This window comes from Lithobates pipiens, unplaced genomic scaffold, assembly GCF_037356315.1.
Source record: "Lithobates pipiens isolate NorthernLeopardFrog02 unplaced genomic scaffold, aLitPip1_a1.2 Scaffold_25, whole genome shotgun sequence".
Lineage (NCBI taxonomy): Eukaryota > Metazoa > Chordata > Amphibia > Anura > Ranidae > Lithobates > Lithobates pipiens.
In genome coordinates this window covers 195874262-195893136 of record NW_027507787.1, presented here as the reverse complement: position 1 = coordinate 195893136, position 18875 = coordinate 195874262, and the positions used below count along the sequence as shown (strand labels likewise).

At 44.8% G+C, this 18875-nt stretch overlaps 1 protein-coding gene across 1 annotated transcript in view; it reads left to right on the top strand.

The window, feature by feature from the left end:
- WDR11 (WD repeat domain 11) overlaps positions 1–18875 on the top strand; it is a 187813-nt gene that overhangs the window by 70248 nt on the left and 98690 nt on the right. The window contains exon 11 of the mRNA XM_077455385.1: positions 2772–2856. Coding sequence (XP_077311511.1) covers positions 2772–2856 — 85 coding nt within the window. The remainder of the gene's footprint in view (positions 1–2771; positions 2857–18875) is intronic.

Below are 18875 nucleotides of genomic sequence, written 5' to 3'. Positions count from 1 at the left end.
CAAAGCATGGGATTTGTTTTGATTTGTTTTTCAATTTTGTTGTTTATTTTTCTCACTTAATCACAAGTTTGTGCTTCACAGCATTAAGCTGTAGTTTAAATAATTATTTGTCCTTCTAAAAGTGGTTTTTTTGACCCTTCTTTTGGTTTAATAACCCATTTTTTGTTTATTGCACAATATGCACATGTGTATTGTTTATCATTGATGTTTTACTTTTTGGAAACATTATCTTTGAAAGTTTTTTTCCTGATTTATTGTTTCATTACATTCAGTCACGTGTTATACATTAAGCGCTGCACTGTTTTTCACATCTTTGTCACAGATTGCCCCCTCTGTCGTTCTAAGAATTGAGTCCCCTACCACCAGAATCCGTCTATCCTTTCCCTTCACTTTTGCCCCGACTCTGAGGAGGAGTACTTCCCCTGGCAGTTAGGAGAGTCCCTCAGCTCCAGTAGTGCTGGTCCCTGACCGGCTTCACCAATGTCACTCAATGGAGCATAATTATTGGGATACTCCAGCCCAGGATCGGCCTCCGTGGCACTACCCCCCTCTACTCTTTTCTGACTGAAAGCCATCTACTAGTTTCTAGTGCCTGAACCTCTTTGTATCCACCCGCCTCTGTGCTGGCCCCTGCCGGGTAGGTTTCCAGCTCGCCTTTTAGTACAGAGGTTCTTCTCAGTACTGACAGTTGCTTCCATAGATTCAGAACCTGGGCTTCCAGGGAAACAATGCTTACATTTTGCACAGCAGTATTCGCCCTCAATCAGATAATCAAGGAACGCATACATGCCGCAAGATGTACACCGAGTCGCCTCTCAACACCCGCCAGGCATCATACCTACTAATTGAATGAGAATTGGGGATTATACCCTTTCCACATTACCTAACAACTATCTTCCTGACACCAATACTCAACAATGAAATACACAGGGACTCAACAAGACAATACATAGGTACTCGCCACCCACGTGCCATCATGGCCTACGTACACTCGCAATACACAAGTATACAAAGGTAATAACGATCCACACACACTACTCAGACAACACTCAGGTACTCACAATACACAGGTACTCCCAACACTCACAATACTACCTGACACTAATACTCAATACAGCCCACATGCAGTCGCAGCACTCCTGTACTCACAGTCCACATGCACTCGTGTACTTACAATACACAGGTACTCGCACTACACAGGCACCTGCAATACTCAACAAAAACGGTTACTCCACAATACACAGCGTTCCCCGCTAGACACATTCTGTCTTTTCTTTTTTTTTTTTTTTTCACCTAGGCAATGCCGCATGGGCCTTCAGGAACTCTCCTCCCCAGCAGAGGTTCACTGCCCTGGACCTGTGTAGCACTGTACCAGTCCGCAAGGCAATATATCAGTATGCAGGGTCGAGTTCCCAGGTTCCAGTGCCGACCAGCAATGTTATAGGCCACCAGTGTGCAGGGTCAAGTTCCCAGGGTCCAGTGCTGACCAGCAACGTTATAGGCCACCCCTGTGCAGGGTCACGTTCCCAGGGTCCAGTGCCAACCAGCAAATGGTATAGGCAAATCTTTAGGAAAATGGATCAGGAAAGAGCTAGTCTCCTAATCCCAGATGAAACTGACATGACCATCATCTCCTAGGACATTAGCAAAAAAACTGAAGCCTTGCCTAAAGGGGGGGGGGGGGGGGGGGTGTTATTTCATGTCTTACTCTTCTTTTTTTTTTTTTTTTTTTTTTTTTTTCGTTTTTAGTTTACTGAAGAACATTATTGCCTGCTAAAATGTATCAAATCAGGCAAATAAAATACATCAATACTCAAGTTAAACATGTGCATGTTAACATGAGAAGGTGTAAGGGCCAAAACTCCCACATTCTTATAGATGAACCCTTTATAGGGCATCAGAAGCTACTCCTCTGTCTTTGAGTGCAAAATGTAGGTTGGATGTGTGTCCAGTTCTGAACAGTACCTTATCTTCATTTTTGTTCAGAAATCACACTAGCTCTTATACATAATGTTTCGGGAAAGAACCGAAAATCATAATCTCCTCATCAACTGTTCTGACACTTATTTGCCATTTTTGTCTGCATTAGGTTTATCCGCAGTCACTGGGGGCTACCTCACATGATTACAGAGAAGGAATTCAGCTAGGTGTATGAAAGTGTCTTCTCTTCTACAATGCAGTGTTATTCTCAAACCTATCCAGTTGAGATGGGCCCCTAAAATGTTTCCCTGTCGAACGTTATTTGAACTTCCTTCCTGTGTTCGCAAGTCCTTTAACCCATACAATACCCCCATATTCAGTAAAGTTTGGCTTGTAGTCTACAAGGATCCCTTTTTAAATGCCAAGATTTCTCAAAATAAATCATGTTTGACTTGGCTGCTCTGTTTCTCCCTCGGAGACTAATATATAAGGACATAGGACAGCAATTAATGAAGTAATTTAGTACACTAAAGCTCTGTTTTGTGCAGGTTTATGTTTTTATTCTAATTAGATGTTTATTTTACCAGTAGACCAGATGTGAGAGTTAAAGCATTAGGATAAATTAATGAGGCAGAATGTCCAGTAGGTGGTAGATTACAGAACAAAATTCACAGCACATTTTAATTGGGGGGAAAAAGCTAATCTGTTGCAGGTAATGATGGGTTTTATAAATGGTATTTTGTGGTGTAGGGTCAAAGCTTTGGAGAGTAGCTGACAACCTAGTTCTGAGATTTTCTTACCTCCCTTGGTTCTCTGCATTGATACAGAATATCCTTTTTTTTTTTTTACAGGCACCAGCAATGGCTCAGTTTTTGTGTATAATTTGACTAATGGGCTGCTGCACAAAGAGTTGAATATACATTCCTGTGAAGTCAGGTGAGTAACGAAGAGTGCAACTAAGTCTTCTAGTATAGTTGAAAGTTATGATGGCTGATGTAATGGCGTGGGATAAAAACAAATTGTAGAACTTAAAGTGGATATAAACCCAATTCGGGAAATTTTGAGCTGGGCACATATATCTGTAGTGTTTTGTTATGTTTCTTCAAAGTACTGAGTCCCGTAGCTTTGTCCTGTTCTGTAGCTATGTTATCAGCCTAATAACTTCTCACATGTTCTCCTAGATGGGATAGAAGTGTGTGTCAGGGGAGGTGGCTATAAATTAGCAGACTGCTAAACTATTCACAGGCAACCTGTGTGCGTGCGTGCGTGCGCGCCTTTCCTTCAGTCAGCTGTCTCAGAGTGTCTAGCAATACTCCACTCTTACAGATGAATAAGGAAGTGAAAAATCAAACAGGACGTGCACGTTCTAAACCGTATAAAAAGCTTAGAGGGAGTCCACCCAAAAAATAAAAAAATTATTAAAAGCCAGCAGCTATAAATACTACAGCTGCTGACTTTTAATAAATGGACACTTAGCTTTCCTGGGGTCCAGCGATGTCGGCAGCCGAGGCCGATCGATCATTCGGTTCTTGGCTGCTGCCACCGCCATTCTCTGTGAGGAAATCAGGAAGCGAAGCATTGCAGCTTCACTTCCTGGTTCCTTACTGCGCATGCGTGAGTCACGCAGCGCAATGAGAATGGTCCGCTCTGTCTCTAGGACCCGTGTGTGTCTCAGCAGACAGCGTGGCGGGACAGGAAGAGGCAGAGACTCCCGTGGGATTCTATGCCCGGAAGTGGGTGCAAATACCTGTCTTTGACAGGTATCTGCGCCCCCCTCCCCCCTGAAAGGTGCCAACTGTGGCATCCGAGGGGGGGGAGGGTTCTGATGAGCAGAAGTCCCACTTTAGGGCGGAACTCCGATTTAAAACCGCAGATATACATGTAAAACACATGCAGGGATATTTGTTTCATCTCTGTGTATCAACTGAGGCTGAGTATATGTGAGGGTTTACATCCACTTTAAATAGACATATTGATCAAAGTCATTTGTTCCAAAAGTATTTCCAGGTGTTATGAGTATCATGGAAATGCCATTTTAAAATACACACAGCCTATATTGAACATCTGTTAGCATGGTGTGTGTTCAGTGTACCCTTTATTCATAGCATTTTTTGCATCAACTCCAGTGCAAGACATAAAAGTTTTCAAGCCTTGCATCCCCACTGAGTTGTGGTGTTTCTATTTCCCATGTTGACATGGCATCATGGAGAGACCCTCCTTGGACTAATGCCTAAACAAGAACTATTTTTCTTTTCTTTTTTTTTTGTAATAACTGCGGTCTTGTTTTTGATGGCTCAGTCTAGGATCCTCATCTGTTTGTCTTAGATACAGGTTCATCCTAGGAGTTAAGCAAAAGTATGCAACCAGGAATGTGTCAAGATTCTCACCCTGTATGCTTGTTTCAGGTTGGCCACTTACTAAGTAGTAAAGCAAACATGAGAATTCTGTTCCTAAGTCAGCACTGGCATCTCCATATTTCTGTCCTGAAACGTTTCCTTTAAACATTATATTCCTTTTGTTTGGTTGATTTAATGCCTTCAGTGACAAGAGACATCAAATAATGATTTACTTATTGTCCATTGGGGGACTCCTGAATTTCTAAATAACACTCTCACACAAAAAAAGCTAAAGCTAACCCCCATATAGCCCTGCCCCTAACAGCCATGCCTATTTTGCTAGTGTCCTATAAGTTTGGATGTCTTTAGCTCTGCTGGTAAAAGCCCAACTATAAATTTGCTAGCCATAATATTTTTTTTCTTTTTACTTTTCTTCTTCAATTAAGATACTCAATGCACTATAGATGTTGATATACAGTGGTTATAGAAAAATAATCACTCCCCTTTTTTAAAATCACATTTTGTTGCTTTGCAGCCTGAACTGAAGACAGTTTTTGTATTGCCCAGCTGTATTACTCAGTGCAACTTATAACATCCAAGTGAAATATAAAACACCATGTTAGAAAAAAAAAAAAAAACGAATCGCTGGTTGGACTGAGTTGGAAAAAGGATCATCCCCTCCTAAAAATTACTTGTAAATTCAAGATGTAGATTAATCACCTTCTCGAGTCTTGTGACAGTTCTGCTGCACCAGGTGACTTCAGACCATACTTTCCTACTGATTCTAGGGACATTTACTCAGTGCTTCTTCTCTAGGCACGCCTGTTATAACAACTGGTTCCCTTGCACCTGAGGTGCCTATGAACGCTCTGTCGGCGGTCCTGGAATCATTTGTTGCCAGGGTGGAAGTGTCGTGTGGGCGCAAAGGGGGTAAGAAATGCCCCCGCCCCCTCCCCCTCCCGTCTTCTGGGGAAAGCTCTGATTCAGACTCTGGTCCCGCTGTGGCAGGTGGCCCCTGTTCTAACGCTTCAGAGGAAGAATCCGCGTCCATTTCTGAACAGAAAAAAGCGCTAGTAGGAGCACTTATCACTGCGGTGCGGGATACCTTAAAGATGGAGAATATGGCGGGGGCATCTGCAGCGGTGTTGGCCCCTTTTGGGTCCCACAAGCCTGCCCACACTACTAAGGTGTTTCCTTATATAACTTGTTTCGATAAGTTTATTTCCAAGGAGTGGGAAAGCCCGCAGTGGGCCTTTTCAGTCCCGAGACAAATGGCAGTGCGTTACCCCTTTGAGGAGAGTTTCCTGAAAAAATTGACATCTCCTCCGGTTGTTGACCCCTCGGTATCCCGTTTAAATAGGGTGACTACAATTCCGGTGGAAGTGGGCCCCTTTTCCAAGGACCCTGCCGACAGAAGGGCTGAGGTGGTTGCCCAGTCCATGTTTATGGTGGTGGGGTCAGCATTGCGGCCGGTGTTAGCCACAGCTCTGGTGTCACAAACGCTTACTGAATGGGCTAAGTTGTTGCACCGTGAGTTGGGGAAGAAACCGGTTTCCCCAGTCTGTGTGGAACTGGCAGACCAGTTGGTGCACGGCCTTAAGTATGTCTGTGATGCAGCCCTGGATACGGCCCCTTTGCTTTCTAGAGCCTCAGTATCGGCAGTGGTGCTGCGTCACTTGATTTGGCTTAAATGCTGGTCTGCGGAACGGGTATCTAAGAAAGCGCTGGGGGATTTGCCCTTCCAAGGTGAGAGGCTATTTGGCCCCTCGCTGGATGACATTATTAAGAATGTTACTGGGGGAAAGAGTACTTTGCTTCCACAGTCCAGAAAAGGTAAGGAGCCACGCGGTAGGCAGGGGTCCTCTTTTTTTTCCACTCAGAAGCGGCTTTTTTTCGTCCACCCCGGGCCGGCAGGTAAGCGTTCCCAGTCCAACAAGGTACCCGCTGAGGGACAAAAGCGTCCCTGCTTTCGCAAACCAAATAAACCTGCGAGCAAATCGGCTGCTGCATGAAGGTTAGCCCCTGCCCGACTCTCAGGTGGGGGGTCGCCTTCAGGAGTTTGCAGTCCGGTTTCCGACCAGTGGGTCTGCGAACTAGTTTTGCCAGGCTACAAGATGGTTTCTTACTTGTCCGCCAGACAGATTTTTTTTTCCCCCTCCCAACCTTCATCTTCTTCCGGCTCGTCGGGAGGCCCTGTTTGGGGCAGTAGAGGACTTACTACTGCGTGGGGTGATAGTGCCTGTACTGACGTTGAAAAGCTTTCAGGGATTCTACTACAATCTGTTTGTAGTCCCGAAGAAGGAAGGGGTCCGTCCGGTCCTGGATCTCAAGGCCCTCAATTGCTTTGTGAAGGTGCGGAGATTCAGGATGGAATCGGTTCGTTCTGTGATCGCTGCACTTCATCAAGGGGATTTCTTGGCTTCTTTGGACATCAAGGACGCATACTTGCATGTCCCCATATGCGTCAGACACCAAAGGTTTTTGCGATTTGCGGTCAGGGACGAGCACTACCAATTTGTAGCTCTTCCCTTCCGTCTAGCGACGGAGCCAAGGGTCTTCACCAAGGTGCTGGCCCCAATTCTGGCGTTGCTGAGACAACGAGGGATTGCGATCGTGGGTTACCTGGACAACCTCCTTCTCAGACCAGCTTCTGCCTCAGAATTAAGGGAGGATGGGGCCATCACCATACAGACTCTGTGGGTATGGTTGGGTGTTGACTCTCCAGAAGTCAGTGTTGGTGCAGACTCGGTGCCTTGAGTACTTGTGGTTGATTCTGGACTCCTCAGAGGCGAGAGTCTTTCTCCCTTCGAACAAGCTACAGGCTCTTCAATCCGCGGTGCAATTATTGACCCGCAGGTGGTCTTCGCTGCATTTTTGCATGCGAGTTCTGGGCCTCATGGTAGCCTCTTTCGAGGCGGTAACGTATGCTCAATTCCACACTCGAGTCTTGTAGAAAGATCCTGTCCAAATGGGACAAATTTCCGACATCCCTGGATTATCAAATTTGGGTGAGCCAGCTAGTCAGGGCTTCGCTTCTCTGGTGGCTGAGGTCTCCGACTCTTTGGTCTGGGAAGTCATTCCTTCCTCTTCATTGGACGGTGATCATGACAGACGACAGCCTGACCGGCTGGGGGGGGGGAGGGTTGGGGCATCCAGTCAGCCCAGGGTCGCTGGACGCAGGAAGAATCCCGCCTGCCGATCAATGTGCTGGAGCTTCGGGCGATCAGTCGGTGCCTCTCCACATGGTCGCAGGGGCATCTGGCCAGGATCCAGTCGGACAACGCCACGGTAGTGGCATATGTCAATCATCAAGTAGGGACAAGGAGCTCAGTGGCAGTGCTGGAGGTCTCTCACATCCTACAGTGGGCTCTGTCAGCCGTATATATATTCCGGGCGTAGAAAACTGGCAGGCGGATTATCTCAGTCTGCAGTTGCTGGACAAGGGGGAATGGTCACTGCATCCGGAAGTGTTTCGGCTCATTTGCCTAAGGTGGGGCATGCCGGATGTGGATCTCCTAGCCTCTCGGTTCAATTGTAAAGGTGCAGAGGTTTGTGGCCAGGTCAAAAGATCCCTGGGCGGATGCGTCAGACGCGTTGGTGGCCCAATGGGGGCATTATCAGCTGATTTATGCCTTTCCCCCTCTGACTCCTCCCTCGTCTGCTACACAGTGGAGGCCGAGGGGATTCCGGTGATTCTGATTGCCTTAGATTGGCCTTGACGTCCTTAGTACGCCGACATAGTGCGAATGGTGGCAGATGTTTTTTGGCGGCTGCCGATGTGGGAGGACCTGCTTTCGCAAGCTCCGATACTTCATCCTGCTTTACTCTCGCTAGTTTAACGGCATGGCTGTTGAAAGCCAGTTGCTGAGGGACCGAGGACTGTCTGCTTCTGTAATTTCCACTATGCTGAGGGCGCAGAAGTCTTCTTCACGGAAGATTTATCATCAAACGGGGAAGGCCTATATCTCCATGTGTGAGGAGATGGGATGGCGTCCGCTTATGTATTCAGTTTCCAGGATCCTGCTGTTTTTTGCAGCGAGGAGTGGATCAGGGGGTTCTGTATGTGGCCCCTTCGGTACGACCGCCACTGCCCCTGTGGGATTTGAATCTTGTGCTCTCGGTGCTTCAGAAACCGCTGATTGAAAACCATTAGATCCCCTTATTGACACTCTCTCAGAAAGTAGTCTTTCTACTGGCTTTTACATCTACAAGGCGGATTTCTTTTGTTGGCGGCCTTGTCATGCAAGTCTCTCTACTTGCCGTGCCACGTCCGCAGGCAGGTAGTTTCGGCCTTTCATCTAAATGAGGACATGTGTTTCTGTCCTTATGTCCTCGGCCGTCGCATTCCCAAGGAGGTCACTTTACATTCTTTGGATGTGGTCAGGGCTCTGCGGGTGTATCTGTCTGCTACAGCTCCTTTCCGGAGGTCAGACTCTGTTTGTATCGGTGGCTGGCCTGAAGAAGGGCCTGGCAGTCTCGTAGGCCAACATTTCTCGGTGGATCAGACAGATTGTGGTTCAGGCTTGTGCCATAAGGGGGCTGGCGCCTCCCTTTCCAGTCACGGCACATTCTACCAGGGCAGTTGGTGCCTCCTGGGCTTTCCAACATCAAGCATCCCTCTCCCAGGTGTGTAAGGCAGCGACTTTGTCATCCGTTCACACTTTCACCAAATTTTACAAGGTCGATGTGGGCACATCTTCTTCGGATGCAAGGTTTTGCAGGCGGCTGTTTGAGGTTGCAACTCCTCTGATGAGTTCTTTTTGTTATGGGTGGCGTTTATTTTCTTTCTATTCCCACCCTTCGTTTTTGACACTGCTTGGGTGCATTCCTAAGGTCAAGATTAAAGTGCGGTGTCCGTCAATGAACGAAAGAGAAAAATAGGATTTTTGTACTCACCGTAAAATCCTTTTCTCTGATGTTCATTGACAGACACAGCACCCACCCCTCCTATTTGTTTGTACTGCTTTTTGACAAAGTGAGCTGCTGGGAACAGAGTGAGGGGTTATAGCCAGTAGGATCGCCCCCTGGGTGGTACTGTGCTGTGTTTTTTTTTATGTGTTTTGTCTAGTCCTCTCCTAAAGCTGGGGATATAACCCTAAGGTCAAGATTAAGGTGCTGTGTCCATCAATGAACATCAGAGAAAAGGATTTTACAGTGAGTACAAAAATCCTATTTTACACTGCTTTTGGTAATCTTCACTGTTTAAGAATTTAAGAATTCCTGTGTTCCTCAATGGACAATGAAGAAAATACAATTTTGTGCTTACTATAAAAAAAAACTATTCTCGAGTCCATTGAGGGACACAGATTCTGTTCATCTGTTAGCATTTTGTACTGCTTGCTCACAAAAGCTGAAAAGGAAAGTTAAAGGTGGGGTAAAGTGGGACTGGCTTCAATGTAGAAAGTATAAAAGCTTGTTTTCTGTATGCTTATGCCTTCAGTGCTGTGTGAGATAATAGAGAAGTGTTTTTAACTTTAAGAGAGCAAATTTTCCAAGGATGAGGGCTGCTCTCCAAGACTTAGGCCGCGTACACACGGGCGGATTGTCTGTCCAACTTAGTCCGCTGAACCGTGTTTCAGCGGACAATCCGCTCGTGTGTGGGCTTCAGCGGACTTTTTCAGCGGACTGTCTGACGAACAAAGTCTTACGGAATTTCCGAAATTTTGTCCGTTCAAACTTGGTTTTGTCCGTCCAAACTTGGTTTCAGCGGACAGTCTGCTCGTGTGTAGGCAAGTTGGACGGACTAAGTATGGCGCATGCTCAGAAAGGATTTACACGGCCGAAGGTTGCATTGCAGTGTATAGGACGTCGTTTTTCTAGTGCTGTACACGTCATCGCGCACGCTTTCAGCGGACTGTCTGCTCATCGTGTGTGGTCAAGTCCGTTCATGCAAATTTTGAACGGACTGTCTGTCGGATTGTCTGACGAACTTAGTTGGCCAGACAATCCGCCCGTGTGTACGCGGCCTTAGACTGGAAGTGAATGTTGGCATCAATGGACACAAAACAAAAATGGGAATTCTTCAAAGACTGTATGCAAACTCACTGCAAAGTATATTCCAATGGGCATTATGTTTAAAAGTCTAAAAATAAAACCTATGTGGCTGATGGCCGAAGTTAAAATGGATATAAATAATAAGGAAAGAACTTATAAAAAATATAAAAATGAAGGAACACTATTATCGTTTAAATGCTACAAAAGAATATAGTCGAATATGTAAAAAGGAAATCAATAATGCAAAAATTCAAATCTATCAGCAGATTGCAAAAGATAGTAGGACAAACCCCAAATATTAATATTGTAAAGGTCAGGTCTGAGCATGTAGGCCCTTTACAAAATCTAGAGTGGGTGACTGAGGACAAAGAGAAGGTAAATTTTATTAAATACTTAAGCTCTGTGTACACAAATGAGCATGGGGGAGCTTATGTCCATAATGGTGATGGTATTGACATTGACATTGCCCCAAATGATCCACAATGGCTCAAAAGTGATATGGTCCAGAAATATTTAGATAGAATAAAGGTGGATAAAGCACCTGAACCAGATGGCTTACATCCACGGATCCTAAAATGGACCTCTGTCATTTCAAGTCCATTGTTTCTAATATTTAGGGACTTGTTAATGACTGGAATGGCACCACTGCCGCAGGGCCAATGTGGTGCCCATATTTAAAAAGGGATCAAAGTCTTTACCAAGTAACTATAGACCTGTTAGTTTAACTTCTACAGTTGGAAAGATACTAAAGCGTTTAATAAAAGACCACATAGACGAGTTTTTGCTGGCAAAAAATATTTTAAGCAACAGACCACTTGGAATCATGAAAGACAGAAGTTGTCAAACAAACCTGATTTCTTTTTATGAGGAGGTAAGTGAAACCTTGGACAGAGGGGTGGCTGTGGACGTGGTATACTTGGATTTTGCAAAAGCATTTGACACACGCCTAATGTGTAAAGTAAAGTCTACAGGCTTGGAAAGATAAACTTGTAAATGGATAGAAAACTGGCTAAAAAAAGCGAGTTCAGAGAGTAGTGGTTAATGATTCTTACTCTGAATGGTCTAAGGTTATCAGCGGTGTACCACAAGGTTCAGTGTTGGGACCCTTACTTTTTAATATCTTTATAAATATAGGATCTGGGATTAAAAGTACCATCATCTTTGCAGATGACACCAAATTATGCAGTAGAATAACATCCTTACAGGATGTCTCCAATTTACAGGCTGACCTCAATGCACTGTCTAATTTGCCAACTAAGTGGCAAATGAGGTTTAATGTTGATAAATGTAAAGCTATGCACTTGAGGGCTAAGATGCATGCATTATACTTTCTAGGGGGAGTACAACTGGGGGAATCCATAGTGGAGAAGGATCTGGGAAAAGTGGTAGGTGAGCTCAATAATAGAATGCAATGCCAAGCTGTGGTTTCCAAAGCGAGCAAAGTCCTTTCTTGTATTTAAGAGAGGTATGGACTCCGGAGAGCGAGATATCATTTTGCCCCTGTTCAAATTATTAGTAAGACCTCATCTAGAATATGCAGTTCAGTATTGGGCACCAGTTCTCAAAAAGGATAACGGGGAACCTGAGAGTGCAGAAAAGGGCAACCAAACTGATAAGAGGCACGAAGGAGCTCAGCTATGAGGAAAGATTAGAGGAACTGAAGAGGAGATTAAGGGGGTCCATATAGTAAACTTGGTGTTTAGTTATTCACGTTAAGATCATCACCGAGGACAAGGGGGCACTCTTTAGGTCTAGCGGAAAAAAAGATTTCATCTCCAGAAAGGTTTCTGAAAATGTGGAATAGACTCCACAAAAACAAAAAAGGCCTGGTTTCCTTCTTAAATGTACATAATATAACTAACTGGGTACTGACGTTTATAGGTAAAGTTGATCCAGTGAAAATGGAAATGCCTCGGGGGGGGGGGGGGGGGGAGAGAGAATTGGGAAGGAATTTCTTCCCCCCTGCTGTAGCAAATTGGATCATGCTTTTGCTGGGGTTTTCCGCCTTCCTCCTGGCTCAACTGGGGATTGTTACTTTTTTCTTTTTTTTCTTTTTTTTTTTTTTTTTTTTTTTTGTTCAACTAGATGGACTTGTGTCTTTTTTTTTATTTTTCAACCTGCCTAGCTATGTAACTATAATATTGTATCTCTAGAGAAACCAGCAGAGGAAAGCCATTTTATTGAACAATAATAATGATAGAGATGAACGAAAGCATTATTGGGTATTTTATACTTTTAATCTATAGTATCTCTGCATTATGATGTAAATGGTAATCTCGGTGCCCTCTATCCTTAACAGTACCATTGCAGGTAGCATTGCCCACTTTTTTCCTATGCAGCTATCCCTAGCAATGCCTGCTATCTCATCAAATTTCGCAACTAAGCACTGTAGTGCCCTGTCTATTAAGCTCAAAAGCATATACATTTAATCTGTAAGAGATCATATTTATCAGTCAGATGATTGTCGTGGTGATGCAAATACTTCATTCAAGATCAGGCTGGAGGTTAAACGTGACCCACCTGGGGAAACCTGTAATATTGCGGGGGAAACTGCTGAATGAAAAGCATCACTAAATTTGCTCAGCGCATTTACTATTCCATTGTAGGAAAGAGCCATTGAGCACAAAATTAAGACAGGATCACTGCCTTCTGATTTTCATTTTGTATTGCACCCTAACATGTCAGCACACAATATACATGCACAATGTTGTGGGGAAAAGTGTCAGGGTGTTTGTGTGTTTTAGAACATCAAGGTTAAGAGATGGTCATTCACACTGGATATGTTAATAATCCTTTCTATCCCTGCTCCTTACACATCGAACACTTCCAATTGAATTCATATCCTGCAGCTGAAGTGTCCCAGAAACCATTTAATTGAGCTCATTGTGACCTCTGTCAATTACTTGTGTCTAGATGCCAATATCACTATGTGCTACTCTGTAGATGGTTTGGCATTTTTTCTACACCAGATTCAGTGGCTGGAGAACCACGTGTGGAAGCAGTCTAAAGCCTCATACACACAATCGGACTTTGTACAAACTTTCCCGTAGACTTTTGTACAAAGGGCGTAGTCCACAAGTTTGTATTGCATACACACGATCGGACTTTTTAGGCAACAAACATGAATGTAGTGAGGTTTCAACGTACTGATGACACTTCAAAAGAGGACGTTCAATTACTCCAGCGCCACCTTTGGTCAACTTCTGTATTGTTGTCTGATCTTTTTGCATTGGTTCTTAACATGCGTGTTTGTACCTTGCACAAAAGTCAGATGGTTTTGCGTACACACGATCGGACTTTGCTCCATCGGACTTATGTTGTCAAAAAGTTTGTCCGTTCGCACAGCCAACAAAAGTCAGATGAAAACGGAAAAAGTTTGTCCGATGGAGCGTACACACAGTCGGATGTTGCTCCAAAACAGCTAAATTGCATGTTTGTTGTCAAAAAGTCAGATCGTGTGTACAGGCCTTAAGATGTTTGAAAAACATTCCATTTGATGGGAAACAAATCTTTTGAGAGTCACCTTTTTATTAAGGAATCACTAGCAGAAAGAGCACTCTGGTGACTGTGGTACTTTTGTTCTTTCCAGTCCTCTGCTTCCATGTCTTGACAAGTCTGGTGTCAAGCCTGCTTTAAAATGAGGGGTCCCCTAACTTATATAAGTGGGGAGAATGTCTGACCAGCTCAGCCACCTGGTCTCAGGGAATTTCAGATCTTTGGGTCTGGAATAGGGTATCCTGGAGGTACAGGCTGAAATCTTTTTGCTAGATGCATTAAATAATTATTAGTTCAGACTTTTAGCTTTTTGTTTTTTGGTTTTACTTCCAGTTTGTGGCTCTTTTGTTATGATTTGCCAATGGCCCCAGGTCTTCACCAAGGTGCTGGCTCTAGTTCTCAGGGAATCAACCGCTTGAAGTACCTGGGCCTATTCTTGGAGATGGCTCAGGCCCGTATTGACTGTTCAGACTTGTGTTTGGACCGGCTTCCAGCAGTCCATTTTTACATGAAACTACTTGGCCAGATGATGACTTAATTTTAGGCGGTGATGTTTGTTCACTCCAGACCTCTGCAGCTCAGTGTGCGGACTATGTTGGAGAAACTTCTTCAGTCTGTGGATTGGCCCATGTAGCATTTTCCTAAGGCTGGTATATCACTGGCCAGGTGGCTTACTGGCCATGCACTAGAATTGGGGAGGTCCGTTATCCAATTTACCTGGATTGTTTTAATTAAGGATGCCAGCCTATCAGGCTGGGAAGGAGTCCTTGAAACGGACACCGTTCAAATTACTTGGTCGTTGAGGGAGTCCAGACTTCTCATCAACCTTCTGTAACTAAAATAAAATCGCCTGTCCCTTCAGCAGTGAATTGACCAACTATAGGGATTAACGATAAGAGTTCAGTTTAAGATCACAATGGCTGTGGCTAGATCATCGGGGCTGCACCAGAAGTCTCCCAGCTCTTCAAGAGGTGGATTTGATTGTAGCTTGAGCAGAAAGGCATGTCCCGGCTATGTTCCTGGAATAGTCAATTTGCAGGTGGAATCTTTCAGCTGTCAATATCTGGATGCAGGGAATGGTCTCTAAACCTTAAATGTTCTAGGGCAGGGATATGCAATTAGCGGACCTCCAGCTGTTGCAAAACTACAAGTCCCACCATGCCTCTGCCTCTGGGTGTCATGCTTGTGGCTGTCAGAGTCTTGCAATGCCTCATGGGACTTGTAGTTCTGCAACAGTTGGAGGTCCACTAATTGCATATCCCTGTTCTAGGGACATCTGTCACTGTTGGAGGATTCCGGATGCAGATCTTATGGCATCCCATTTTAACAGCAAGGTGGACCCTGCATGGCTAGGGCCAGGGATTATCTGGCCTTTGCAGTGGACACACTGGTGACCCCTTGGGATTACTTTTGCTGGTGATCCTGATGAAGCCAAACTGGCCCAAGATAACTTGGTACCTGAACATTTTATTTTTATTTTATTTTTTAACTCCTGGGAGACTCTCGATGGGTACATCCCAGCTTGCTGTCTCGAGAGCCAAAATATCATCCTGGTTGAATGTTGAAGCCTAGGTCCTGATGAGCCCGGAATCTTTTTGAATCCCATTACTCCTACATCTCTAGAATCTAGGAAGCTTACCCCTCAGAAGGTCTATGACCACACTTGAAAGACTTATTCTGCATTAAGGTAAAAAAAAAACTTTTTGGTGCAGCTAAATCCTTAAATTCTTACCAGCGCCATGCACAGTACTAGGGGCACTGCTCTATCTCTCCATCCTTACTCGGCTCTATGAGAGCTGCTGTCAATCAAATCCAGACAATAGAGTGGGGAGGGCAGGGCCAAGCCCTCATTTTCTCCCTGTATGAGTTCCATAATGTGCGTTGGAGTTTAAAGCGGAAGATTTTCCCATCGTTTGAGTACTTGGTTGAAAATTCCCTGGAGAGTCATTTATGGTGGAGAGCTCTATATAAGAGTATTTAGAAGCCTGATTGATCCTTCGAATATATATTCGCTTGGATCCATTCAATTTGGTAAGCTTACATCCTATTTGGTGATGGAAATGCCACAGGGTGCCTGCATGTGGTCCTTATAAGAAGAAGGTGGATGGTTCTTTCCCTCTCACGTGTGGATTGGATTTAATTTAAATTAAACAATAGACTATTTTTTTGTATATTTTGGACTTTTTCACATTATTTGATTTCTTCAGTTCAAAATTTTTTCACGATTTTATGCAAGTGTGGTGCAGTCTGAGAAGCATCACTGAATGTTATTTAATTTTGACACTTATATAATATTGTTATATCACTAAGTAGTTTAAATAGACTATTTTTCTTTTTTTTCTATAGCGCTACACTATAATTTAATATTTGGTATTTTGTTCACTATTTTATCCTTGTGATCGTGTTAGCAGCTTCTTTTTGTATATAATTTCTTGGGGATAGCGCAGTGTTGATTGTCACCGACAGCTTTTTGAATAGAGTGGGGAGGGCAGGGCCAAGCCACACTGTGTGTCGATTAGGTACTCGAAGGGGGAGGAGATGGGAGTACCGACGGGGAACCTGAGAAAAGGATCAAGTGGCAAAACCACTATACAAAGCAGGTATGTATGACGTTTGTTTTAGAAAATAAAGAATTTTTAATATCACTGTAGTGTATCCAAGACAATAAATTAACAACAAGAAACATTATCCTGCTAAAATTAATTCTGGTTGGCTGAAGCTGTGTTACTGAACACTTTTGCTCTTTGCACTAGGATGTTAAAAATGACCAGTTACACTTACCGGTAACGTCTTTTCTAGGAAATCTTCCAGGACGGCACACCTGAGAGATGACTGGTCCACCTGACAGGAAACTCAATCAACAACAAATTTAAAAGTCCCCACCCCTCCCTCAGACCCTCAGTTATGGTAAAGAAAATCCCACACCAGTGTCAGAGGGAACATTCTGTGAGGAATCAATATACCACACCAATAAAACAAGGGTAGGGAAGTAGGCCTGCCGTCCTGGAAGATTTCCTAGAAAAGACGTTACCGGTAAGTGTAACTGGTCATTTTCTCCAGTCATCTTCCAGGACGGCACACCTGAGAGGATAAGCAAGAAGTTCAGGCCTACCTTCAGGGCGGGACAACCGCTTGTAGGACCTTCCTGCCAAATGCCAAATCCTGAGGGGACAACAGCTCCACTCTGTAGTGCCTCAGAAAAGTTCTATGGCTCGTCCATGTTGCTGCTCTGCAGATCTGGTCGATTCAGGCGCCTGCCCTTTCTGCCCAGGAGGTCGCCAGGGATCTGGTTGAATGTGCCTTAAGGCGGATTGGTACTGGTTTACCTGCCTGCCTATAAGCAATAGATATGGTTTGTCTAACCCATCTAGCTATCGTTGTTTTAGATGCTTGTAGACCCTTTCTCTTCCCTGAGAAGGTGATCAATAAATGACTGGATCTCCTAAAGTCTCTCACCCTTTCTAAATAGACTAGGAGACAACGCCTGACACCTAAGAAATGGAATCTTTCCTCTTCCTTATTCTTGGGATTCTGGCAAAAGGACGGGAGAATAATCTCCTGTGTTCTGTGAAATAATGAAGCTACCTTTGGCAAATAAAGAGGATCCTGAGTGAGGATTACCCTATCCTCTAGGATGCGCAAAAACGGCTCTTTAATTGAAAGAGCCTGTATATCACCCACCCTTCTGGCCGTAGTGATAGCCAGGAGGAAGGCCAACTTAAATGATAAGAGTTTAACAGAAATTTGAGCCACCGGCTCAAAAGGCCCCCTTGAATAGGGAATCTAATACCAGGGACAGGTCCCATGGAGGGCAACTGACCGACCTAACTGGAACTACCCTTTCCCTGGCCGACAAAAATCTTTTTATCAGCGGCTCCTGTCCTAGCTTCCTATCAAAAAAACACGGACAGGGCTGCCACCTGGACCTTTAGGGTGCTAACTGCCAAACCCTGGTCCACCCCCTCTTGAAGAAAGTCTAGGATGGTAAGTATCATCTGGAGAGCCCCCTCCTTAGACTGCAGCCAGTGGGAGAAGACTTTCCAGACCTTTGCATAAATTTTTCTGGTGACGCCTTTCCTACTGAGGAGAAGAGTATCTATCACTTTTTCTGAACATCCCCTGTCGCGGAGTATTTCCCTCTCAATAGCCATGCTGTCAGAGAGAGACGACCCGGGTCGGGGTGAAAGATTGGACCCTGACTGAGTAGGTCTCGTTGCACCGGCAGACGCAGCGGGGGAGCTATCGAGAGACTCTGAATGGTGGGAAACCAAACTCTCTTGGGCCACCAGGGTGCTATCAGTATCAGGTCTGTCCTTGAGTAGGTTAATTTCTGTAGGACTCTGGGAAGGAGTACCAATGGGGGAAAGGCATAAGCCAGCCTGAAATCCCACACTTGTACAAGAGCGTCTATCCCTTCTGCTTCTTGATCCTTGTAAAGGGAGAAAAACCTGAGTACCTTCGCATTCCCCCGGGAAGCGAACAAATCTATTTCTGGCTTGCCAAAATGTCTGCACACCAGGAAGAAGATTTCTTTGCTCAATCCCCATTCCCCCTGAAGGATGGGCTGTCTGCTTAGAAAATCTGCTTGCAGATTGAGTGAGCCTTTTATATGAATCGCTGACAGTGAAAGGACCTTCCTTTCTGCTTTCACAAGGATCTGCTGTGCTAACCGTCTTAGCTTGTCCGACCTTGTCCCCCCTTGGTGGTTTAGGTATGCCACCGTGACCAGGTTGTCTGAGAGGACCTGAACCTCTCTGTCCTGCAGCTCCTCTCGGAAATAGTCTAAGGCTTTGCCTACTGCCAGAAGCTCCCTGAAATTGGAAGATTCCCTGGCTTGGCTGTGGTTCCAGGGCCCCTGGGTATATCGGTCTCCCAGATGAGCCCCCCAACCTCAAGCGCTGGCGTCCGTGGTTAAGACCAAAGGGTTTACCTGAGACCAGGGGCGACCATTCAACAAATTCTGTGGGTCGAGCCACCACCGCAGAGAACGAGATACCTCCTCTGTGATGGGTACTCTGTTCTCTAATGTTTCTCTTTTTCCTCCTCATGAGGCAAGTAGGAAAGTCTGAAGCTCCCGAGAATGGAGTTGTGCCCAGGTTACTGCCGGAATGCAGGCCGTCATGAGACCCA